General features: G+C 32.2%; 1 protein-coding gene across 1 annotated transcript; it reads right to left on the bottom strand.

The window, feature by feature from the left end:
- Window positions 1-1,044: 1,044 nt before the first annotated feature.
- Window positions 1,045-11,954, bottom strand: LOC143069721 (JNK1/MAPK8-associated membrane protein-like). The gene is made up of 7 exons (XM_076244491.1): window positions 11,800-11,954; window positions 10,058-10,125; window positions 9,503-9,666; window positions 7,745-7,948; window positions 6,907-7,076; window positions 4,751-4,827; window positions 1,045-1,827 (listed from the first exon to the last, which is right to left on the bottom strand). Exons 1-7 carry the CDS (start codon window positions 11,900-11,902, stop codon window positions 1,540-1,542), a joined length of 1,074 nt encoding a protein of 357 aa, XP_076100606.1. The 5' UTR covers window positions 11,903-11,954; the 3' UTR covers window positions 1,045-1,539.
- Window positions 11,955-11,957: the final 3 nt, after the last annotated feature.

Below are 11,957 nucleotides of genomic sequence, written 5' to 3' on the forward strand. Positions count from 1 at the left end.
AAAAACTGTGTAATGTGTAATTAGTGTAATTGACCATTTTTGCAATGTAATGTGTAATTTAATTAATTACATTCCAATGTAATTGACCCCAAGTCTGATTTATAGACAAATGGAAACTTTGTTACATAAAGTACAAGATATGAAGCATCCAGATCTTCAACCTTCTGAAATATACAGCTTTAGAAAAATAGTTTACACCGCCCCCATCAAATAGTAATACCTATGACTCACATACTGCGACTGTTGTTGCAGGGCAAGACAAAAGCCATAACAGGATGTATATGGTGAGCTTTTGCTTCAAATGTACTAAAAACATGTCACAGTATACAGTATAACCAGATGAAACTTGGTGCAATCAAGAATCTATGACTTTTAGTTATCTAAAAAATATGTTACTAACAGACAGATCTCAGTGTTGAAGGCTGTACCTTGACCTATAATGGTGTACTTTTACAGTCTGTGACTTGGTTGGAGAGTTGTTTCATTGGCACTTATACCACATATTCTTATATCTTGATGTAATCTAGTACTGTGGATTCATTTTTATTCATGGGATACCAATTTTCGTGGATTTCGTGGGTACAGGCGAACCACGAAATTAGATGTTCAGCGAATAACAAATTTACTATAGGTGTGTATGCAGACATGGGCGAAACCACAAAATTTAATATCCACGAACACTAAGTTTTCCTCAATCCACGAAAATTGGCACCCACGAAAATAAATGAATCCACAGTATACCCTCTCTCTTGGAACAGGAAATAAATTAGATGAAAGTCAAAAAGAAGAAAAACAAGTCCACAAAATACTGCACAGAAAATGAATCAGCTCATGAACCCTACATAAAACCCAGTTGCTGTGGAAGCAGTTTCTTCTCCATTAGTGGCATCCATTGAGATAAGTCATATATGTTAATGTAATTTACAAATCAAAGCGGAGGGCGTAGAGACTTCAACAAATGGGACATATAACTGTTTGTATGACAAACTTGGACCTTTTTTCTTTGAACTGTAGGATTTTTCTCTAAAGAAATGAAAATAAGACTAAAAATAATCATTTTTAATATTTGAAATTAAAAAGATCAATGACGTCATTGTGACTTAAAGATGAAATATAGAATAAAAGGGCTACTTTTTTCCTGTGCGTAGCGCTTGTGGCATGAATAAATATAACATGTTGATGTTTGCCATTGAATCTTAAAATATACTGAAAATATGGATTAACTGTTCTTTTGCCTTAAGTTAAAGAAACACAGATTTTACATCATTCATTAAAACATAATAATAATAATTAAATAATTAAGAACAACAATAGCTCACATTCATTCACATTAAACAACAATAAAAATCAGTGTCATAAATAAAAGCTTTGGTAAATATGACGAAGGCTGGCATATCTCTGCAAGATAATCTTGGCTTCCTAAACCAGTTTAAAGTCTTAAAACCAGTATGAGTTGTAAAGAACTTCTACCATTTTATAAAATGGAACATATCATATGAACTGATTTTCCAGTCATAGTTTTCACTCTACACAGCCTCATCAAGTATTCCAAAACTGAAGATTTGTTCCCCTTGCTTCAGCTGAATATCTATTGGTCGAAATGTCAACATGTGATACTCTTTCCACATAATCTGGATCTGTGAATTTTACTGTACATATATAGAAGAACACAGGCAGGGGAACAGTAGCCAGAAGTGAGAGATGGAATGTAAGATTGGTCAGCTGGGTCATGGAGATGATGGCATATGCATGAAGTATCCAATGACCAACAAGAATGATTAAGTTCCTTGCATCACAGAAATTATTTTTAAATAATTGTTGCACCTCCTGTAATAAACAAAAAAATAATTTACTTAAATGAGATGCATACATGTTTTAGAACTGTTATACTTCTATATTTTTGCTTCAATTTAAATGCATGTACATGTACTCTTCATTTCCTGGTAAAAAATATCTTATTATAGTAAGATTTTGTGAAAGGGTTGACAAAAGCTCATGAGTAAAACATGCATTATTTTACCACTATAGGTTAATAATAATCAAAAGACAAGTACAAGAAATATTGCAGTAAAAGTAAGATAATATGAACAAGAGGCTGTCACGACAACAGCAAACCGGATTTATTAATATTTATTTGTGTCCTGGCAATATCACAAGAACCATTACTGATGAATGGTGAAAGTGAAAATAGTCAATATCAAATTTGACCTCCATTTTGTCATCAGTATCAACATATTAAAATTTGAAAAGCTTAGATTGAATGGTTCATGAGTAAATGCAACAGCGTGAATGGAAACGCCATTTTACAATCTTTCAAGAACCATAACGCCTGAACGATAAAAGTCAAAATCGTCATTATTGAACTTGACCTCTATTTTGTCATCAGTAACAACATATAAAAATTTCAAAAGCTTTGGATAAATGGTTCATGAGAAAATGCACGGACACGACTGGAAACATTATTTTTCAATCTTTCAAGAACCATAACTCCTGAACGGTAAAAGTCAAAATCGTCATTATTTAACTTGACCTCTATTTTGTCATCAGTTACAACATATTAAAATTTGGGAAGCTTTGGTAGAACAGTTCATGCATAAATGCACGGACACAACTGGAAACTCCATTTTTCAATCTTTCAAGAACCATACATGTAACTCCTGAACGGTAAAAGTCAAAATCGTCATTAATGAATTTGACCTCCATTTTGTCATCAGTAACAACATATTAAAATTTGGGAAGCTTTGGTAGAACAGTTCATGCGTAAATGCACGGACACAACTGAAAACTCCATTTTTCAATCTTTCAAGAACCATAACTCCTGAATGGTAAAAGTCAAAATCGCCATTATTGAACTTGACCTTCATTTAGTTGTCAGTAACAACATATTAAAATTTTAAAAGCTTTGGCTGAACGGTTCATGAGTTAATGCACGGACAACATTTGATTGCCGCCCGCACGGATGCCCGCCGTACATCCCCAAATCAATAACCGACATTTTTGTCACAAAAATCCGGTTAAAAAATATGTGATATTGATATTTGAAAAATAAATATAATTTTACAATTTATATTATTAAACATAAATCCTTATCTTTAACACCAATAAAGTACATGTAATTGAAATGTAATTCAAAAGTAATTGAGCATTACATGCTTTTTTCAATGTAATTAATTAAATTAACATTACATGTAATTAAAAAAATGCTCAATTACACATTACATTCAATTACATGGAAAATTGTAATGCATTACACTTAATTACCACTACATTTTCAATTACCCCATCCCTGGTAACAACATATTAAAATTTAAAAGCCTTGGCTGAATGGTTCATGAGTTAATGCACAGACAACATTTGATTGCCGCCCGCCCGCCCGCCTGACTGCCCGACCGCCCGGGTGCCCGCCGTACATCCCCAAATCAATAACCAACATTTTTGTCACAAAAATCCGGTTTATAAAATGCATCACTGAGCACAGCCTGATACGACCGCAGAGGTAGAACCCTGAACAGTTGGGGCATCAGTTTAGACAGAATATTCAAGCTTGATACTGTCTTAATTTGGATTGTGATCAAATTTTTAACATAATTTAGGTGTTGACATGAATATCAATTATATGGTAATTTTTATAAATTTCCTGTTACAAAACTAAAGATTTTCTTATCCCAGGAATAAGATTACCTTAGCCGTATTTGGCACAAATTTTTGGAATTTTGGATCATCAATACTCTTTAACTTTGTACTTGTTTGGCTTTATAACTATTTGATCTGAGCGTCACTGATGAGTCTTATAAAGACGAAACGTGTGTCTGGCATTTTAAATTATAATCCTGGTACCTTTGATAACAATGACTGAGGTTTCTGACACAAAATAAATGTGGTCAAAGACCTTAAAAATTCTTTTGGTCCTTAATTCCTTAACTGTTGGTACCATAACCCCAAAATCAATCCCAATCTTCCTTTCGTTGTATTGAACTTTCTTTGAAAATTTTTAAAAAGTGATTGTCTGAAAACCAAATGTCTTTGACGAGGACTACTAGGACACAGAGGATGACGCTGACAACAACATCATAGCATTATACAAACCCCAAAAAATGTTTGCTGTCATATAAAAAGAAGATGTGGCATGATTGCAAATGAGACAACTCTTTAAAAGAGAAAAATGACACAAACATTAACAGATATGGGTCATCGTATGGCCTGCAACTATGAGCAAAACCTATACTGCATAGTCAGCTACAAAAGCCCCAGAAATCGCAAATGTAAAACAATTCAAACGAAAAAAACTAACAGCCCAATTAATGCAACTCTTGTCTCTTTGTCTTACCAGATTAATCCTTTTGTTTACCTGTTAATAAATATCAATTAATCAACCCTGTGGCTTGTTTAATTTGATCTCAATTCATCATAGGTCAAATTCAATTGTGACATCAAATTTTCTTGCTTTCCTTTTAATTTCCTATTATTGTCACAAAAAAACAACCTTGACCATGTCTGATGATATTTAATAGAAAGAATACATCTGTTTGCAGAATTTTGGAAAAGAAGTACATATTAAGTTTGCCTGCATATCATCTCTAAAATCATTAAAGAAACAGCTAAATCTACCACCAAATTTGATATTTCTCAACAGTTTAATTCTAAATATTTAAAATGCAAGGCTGTCTTGAGTGGAGAAGTTTTGTATTAACTCTACATATATTTATTGTATGTTGTAAAACTTGACATTTTTATGAAAATCAAGACTTACCAGTACATTAGTACTTGCTAAATGAGCTGCGCTAGTAACCAGTGATATAACCAACATTATGTATGGAAAGGCATAATCTGAAAATATAAAATATATTACAGTATAAAATCAATGAAAATATCTGATATAGCCAAATCCATCCAATCGTAAGTTTTTTTCTTAAATGTGGTGCAACTGATTCTATTTGTGTGAAAATTAATGTTCAAACTTTTTTTTTTCACCTAGGTCCTAGAAAAACTAGAGGCTCTAAAGAGCCTGTGTCGCTCACCTTGGTCTATGTGAATATTAAACAATGGACACAGATGGATTCATGACAAAATTGTGTTTTGGTGATGGTGATGTGTTTGTTGATCTTACTTTACTAAACATTCTTGCTGCTTACAATTATCTCTATCTATAACAGTAATTTCTGTGGAAAATGTTATTGAAAATCTTCAAATTTTAAGAAAATTGTTAAAAATTTACTATGAAGGGCAATAACTCCTTAGGGGGTCAATCGACTATTTTGGTCATAGTGACTTATTTTTAGTTCTTACTTTGCTGTACATTATTGCTGTTTACAGTATTTCAGGGCAGATAGATCTTGACCTGATCAACAATTTTACTTCCTGTCAGATTTGCTCTAAATGCTTTGGTTTTTGAGTTAAAAGCCAAAAACTGCATTTTACCCCTATGTTCTATTTTTAGCCATGGTGGCCATCTTGGTTGGTTGGCCGGGTCACGCCACACATTTTTTAAACTAGATAACCAAATGATGATTGTGGCCAAGTTTGGATTAATTTGTCCCAGTAGTTTCAGAGGAGAAGAATTTTGTAAAAGATAACTAAGATTTACGAAAAATGGTTAAAAATGGACTAAAAAGGGTAATAACTCCTAAAGGGGTCAACTGACCATTTCGGTCATGTTGACTTATTTGTAAATCTTACTTTGCTGAACATTATTGCTGTTAAAAGTTTATCTCTATCTATAATAATATTCAAGATAATAACCAAAAACAGCAAAATTTCCTTAAAATTATCAATTCAGGGGCAGCAACCCAACAACAGGTTGTTCGATTCATCTGAAAATTTCAGGGCAGATAGATCTTGACCTGATAAACAATTTTACCCCTGTCAGACTTGCTCTAAATGCTTTGGTTTTTGAGTTATAAGCCAAAATCTGCATTTTACCCCTATGTTCTATTTTTAGCCATGGCGGCCATCTTGGTTGGTTGGCCGGGTCACACCACACATTTTTTAAACTAAATACCCTAATGATGATTGTTGCCAAGTTTGGATTAATTTGTCCCAGTAGTTTCAGAGGAGAAGATTTTTGTAAAGGATAACTAAGATTTACGAAAAATGGTTAAAAATGGACTAAAAAGGGCAATAACTCCTAAAGGGGTCAACTGACCATTTCGGTCACTTAACTTATTTGTAAATCTTACTTTGCTGAACATTATTGCTGTTTACAGTTTATCTCTATCTATAATAATATTCAAGATAATAACCAAAAACAGCAAAATTACCTTAAAATTATCAATTCAGGGGCAGCAACCCAACAACAGGTTGTCCGATTCATCTGAAAATTTCAGGGCAGATAGATCTTGACCTGATAAACAATTTTACCCCCCTGTCGGATTTGCTCTAAATGCTTTGGTTTTTGAGTTATAAGCCAAAAACTGCATTTTACCCCTATGTTCTATTTTTAGCCATGGCGGCCATCTTGGTTGGTTGGCCGGGTCACGCCACACATTTTTTAAACTAGATACCCCAATGATGATTTTGGTCAAGTTTGGTTAAATTTGGCCCAGTAGTTTCAGAGGAGAAGATTTTTGTAAAAGTTAACGACGACGGATGACAGACGACGACAACGGACGCCGGACGCAAAGTGATGGGAAAAGCTCACTTGGCCCTTCGGGCCAGGTGAGCTAAAAATTAGTTTGAACACTTTTAAAGTGAAAGTTGAGATCAGATAGTAAGAATAAAGATCACTACTTTTAATTACCAATACTGCAACTGGAAAAGTAGCACATAAGTTTCCTCTTTCATTACTTTGTAATTTTAAACTGGTAAAAAGTATGCCTTTTCATAAATATAATCTGTGCTTGTCTAAGGTTACTGAGTATATTATCCAAGCATTTAAAGCACACCATATTATAAATAAACCTGACTTACACAATAGTCCACCAAACATTGCCTGCAGGACAATTAATATTGGATGGAAATACAAAGCAGCATAAATGGATTTGGTTCCTTTGGTATCTACACATCTGTATGATATTAGTGGTCTAAACAACATCATAAACAGCAAAGAAAATGCATAGTATATCATACATATTGTGTATCTGGAAAAGAAATTCAAACCCTTGCACTTTTCTGCATTTAAATTCAAGAAATATGGGTAAATTGGTAATAACATTTTCTTGCAATGAGTTTTTAAAGTTTTCCAGCTAAAATTCAATAAAAAGACATTTGGGCTGGCTATATGGTAGGTATGGCTAAGTTTATGTCAGAATCTGGATAAGGTACTACAATTTCTTAGGAAAACATTTTTTAGTAGTGTGTGTTTTTATATTTAGTCCTTACATTTATCTAGAAACTGAAATGAAGAAGGCATAACCAAAAGCATTACTAAAATGAAGTGCATATTGCACGCATGCGACAGCATTTAAAATATAAAATTCCTATTTTTTGAGAGATTGTACAGTATAAAGTCAGGAACCTGTTGTTCAGCGATTGTTGTTTGTTGATATGGTTCATAAGTGTTTCTCGTTTCTTGTTTTTTTATAGAGTAGACCGTTGGTTTTCTTATTTGAAAGGTATTTCACTAGTCATTTTTGGATCCCTTTATAGCTTTGATCTGAAATGGTTTACTTTTTACAAATTGTGACTAGGATGGATTGGAGTGTTGTCTCATTGGCACTCATGCCACATCTATTAGCTTAATTTCTTATACAGCAATGAGTTGTGTAGTTTGGACTAGGGTTGCAGAATATACATGTAGAATACTTACAGCGGATACACAATTTCTTGTGTACAGTGTAGAGTTGTTGTGTAGTTTGGACTTGGGTTGTACAACATGGAATACCAATCTGAGAGTTGTTTGACTTTACACGATCGTATGTTAAATGTACCAATTGGATCGACCAATAATATTGTAACGATACCAGACAAAACACTTTCAATAAATGCTGATACATGAAGGATGATTAAATTGCTGTAAAAAAATAAATTACATTAATCTCCAATCATTTCTGGTGTCAAGTACATATTTAACAGGAAATCAATTTTGAGCAAACTAAGTTCCATAACTCTTGAATAACTTGAAACATAAGAGTATATATATAATTAGTTGCTATATTGTGATGACCACACTTGAATGAATTTAGCGTCTTTGTTCTTCATAGAATCCCAAAATATTTTATATATTCTTGTACAACACAGCTTGACCTCCAAAACCGTGTCTCAGATTTCCAAAAACATCAATAGAACAAATTTTATACCCAATTGAATTTAGTGGTCTCCTATGAATTGATGTTGCAAACTTCATTGAAGATTTATGAGAGAATGAAATACAATAGGGAAAATATGAGACACAGTTTTGGAGGTCAAACTGTGTTGTGCAAGAATCTATAAAATATTTTGGGATGCTATGAATAACAAAGAAGCTAAATTCATTCAAGTATGGACATCACAATATGGCAACTAATTACATAACAATTAATTATGTAATAATTATGTCATAATGAAATTATCACAATTTGAAAGATTAATCCTTCTTCTTTCTTTTGGTACCTCATTTATAAAATTTAAAGAAAGATGAGTGGAATTACATCAGTTTAAAGATGTCTGATTGGGGATGAAAAATCTTTGTATTGTGCTACCTTAAGATGATATATCAATATTATGTTGTGCTGTTACAGCACTGACCAAGGTTAGAGAATGTCTGAGCAGCCTGTAAATCAGTGATTATCTCTGATCTATGTTTGTCATGTTTGTTTTTCATAAATTGTACTGTTATAAATGAGGCTCATTTGAATTATTTCATATTTTCCCTGCAATGTCCTTTTATAGCTGACAATAGGGTTTGGGTTATTTTCATTTTTGACTGCTATACATCATATACACATATAGACACATCTGCAACCATATAACATAGATAACATAGATACAAGTACATTACAAGAGGAAAAAAAGCATTGTCGCGCCGTGGCGAATAACCATTAAAAAAACCTGATTTTTTTTTTTACGTGAAATGTGATGCTATTCAAAATTTCTGGGGAGAACACTGACATGACTTAAATAATTGCTTTTATCCTCAACATTAGAACCCAGTTTGATAAGTGATGTTAGTGAATTCAAAATGATTGTTTCTACCTTCAATCAATGTGCATCTTTATCACACAAAACCCACAAGAATAATTTTAATTCAACGGAAAAACCATACCATAATTATATTTTACATATTTTCATGTAATTAATAAAACAGCATAATGAGTAGCGATTTTCGTCAACTAAGAAATCAGAGCACACAAAAAGAAATATAGTACACATGAATTTTTGGGATTTCTACATATTGGTATTGATAAATGCATATACTGTGAGTCACAATATAAAGGTAATACACCAAACAAGCTCAAAAAGTCAAGAAGACATTTCAGGGAACTTTTGTCTATGTTTTACACAGTGATGGTTGAAACCCTTGGAAAGAATAATTTCAATTATTTTTCTAAGATGTTTTACATGCACTTAAAAAGATATATTTACTTACTTTTTTCTTCTATTTGTAAAGTCTATGAAGAACCAATGAAGTAATAAAGACAACAAGGCCATGAATCCAAGAAAAAGCCAATCATAAAATGAAGGTTCTTCTTCACATCTCTTACATATAGAGTTTTCAGAACTATCATCAGGCTGGTAGCCTCTCACACAAGCCTGTCAGAGAAATTGGATTAATAGATTCATTCCAAAAATTGTTTACACAATTGTAAAAATTTCTGCAGACTGCTGAAGACTGTATTGTGATACATGTATCTTTGATGATTACTTAATCTTTGTTGTATGTGTTTATAGGTGTAGTTGTTTATATATCATGCAGCCATTTTTCACTTATTTATCATACATTTGTATATGCCGGTCTAGAACAAAGTAGTGTTATAATTCAAATAGCATTAACCATGTTAACAAGTTCTTGTCTTGAATATGCATTTAATATGCAGCTGGACATTAAAAAGCCATCCATCTTCATTATCATCAATTTAAACTACCAACACATGACCAATAAATCATATAAACTCAACGTTATAAATGATAAAACTATAAATACCCCACAATTACTGAGTGTTCCATTCTGTAGTGTTCTTCCACAGTAAAGACCAGGACATTTTTCTGAAACTGAAAAAAATAAATGAATTCAGTAAGCTGGTAAATTTTACTACAAGTAATCTACCAGAATGCAGGACAAACAAAAAGTCACAGGACAAAAAGTCATAGTATTACTTCATAAAGTTATATCAAATTTTGTGATGAGCAACATGATGGGTCAACCCAGAGTTCACCAACTGTTTTTTTTTTATTTTGTTGAATCTTCAGTTTCCTATACAGAGTTTTATGACTTCCGTTAGTCTTATTCTTTTGAAAAAGACAAATCTAGATAGAGGTTAACATCTTTTATTCATGTGATCAAATTTATACATATTCATATGAACTACCACATTTTGACAATTTGGGATGTATAGATACATGTACACAGGAACGTTTAAATAGTATTGAATTTTGTTTTGTTTGATGAGGTTCAAGATTTCCAATTAAATTGAAGGCTCAGAATTTACCTGATAACTAAGCTAATTTTTAAACATAACTAAACATATTAACCTACAGATGGTACTTTATATTAATTAACAATTGTAAAATGGAAAGACTGTTATTTAACTACATGTATAAAATATTAAAGTTTCCATATGTGTAATCAATGTAACCATGTCCATGGTATCAGGTCTGTTTGATCATTAAACACTTTTTACACCCTACATTTGTACATGTTGCACCCCATACTTTCACCCAAGGTTTTGAATACATTCCACTTTTATTCAAATACTGGTTGATTAGATGATGTTTAGATGTACATGAACATGATGAACAAATGTATATATCATAATATTTATATTCTCATGAATTTTTTTAATGAAAAATGTCTGTTTGCGATTAAATGATTGATTATTTATTGTGATTTATTTGGTATGAAATGAAATATTATTTTTTACAGCTTTGGACGAGTTTGATAGCCATTTGGAATATTCTTCTGTCTGTATTTCATTTACAAGTCTTCATGGTCTTAGCTGAGATTTCTGTATTAGTAATAGTAGTCTCAGGCATAAGAGATGAATTACTTAGTCTTTGATTGTTATGACAATACTCCTTTCGTCAAATAATTCATAAAAGAAATGTTTATGCTATTTCATGTATTTAAAATTGAAAATGGATATATAAACACCATAAGATGGTGACAAGGGAACGTCATCATCTAAAAATGGACAATTAACGATAGGATATGAAAAATCATCTCTTTTATCATATATTTTAGTATTTAGAATGTCACTTTATTTCAAAACAATAAAAACACTAATTCATTTTAATTATTTTCTTTAACTTATAGCAATACACAAACTTAATCATATTTAAAAATGTATTCAACACAAAACCTTTAAAACAGATCCATGAATCGGCAGGATGTGGACGTGGGGGATGCATTCAAGTGAAAGCCTATTAAGGCACGCGCAAGGAAAATGGAAGCGAATATAGACAAATGGCCCAGGATTCTTAACTATCACCTCTGCGGATGTTACAAAACAACACCTTTATCATAGTTATGTTGCACATGTTGTTATACATGTACATGTGTAGTGTCAGTAGCCTGAGTAGGATAATGTTTATAATTATACATGTATGTTTTTGCTGGTTTTTTTTCTAATTTTAGGGTAAAGTGAAGAATAAGCTGGAGGTTATAGAGTCTATCACTTGTGCTATTTGTCTGACAATCACAAATTGATTTTGGTCTTTCAATATAACCTTTCTGTCCAAATGATACACCGTAGATTACAGGAAATAATATGAGAAGTTTCAACATATTTAGTTTGACATTTGAACTGGTCCTTGTGTTTTTGTTTGTCATACGGACATAGTGTTAATTCTGAATCCGGTAACCAGTTTTGAAAAAATCTTTTTAG

The sequence above is a fragment of the Mytilus galloprovincialis genome, chromosome 3 (genome assembly GCF_965363235.1).
Source record: "Mytilus galloprovincialis chromosome 3, xbMytGall1.hap1.1, whole genome shotgun sequence".
NCBI classification, from domain to species: Eukaryota; Metazoa; Mollusca; class Bivalvia; order Mytilida; family Mytilidae; genus Mytilus; species Mytilus galloprovincialis.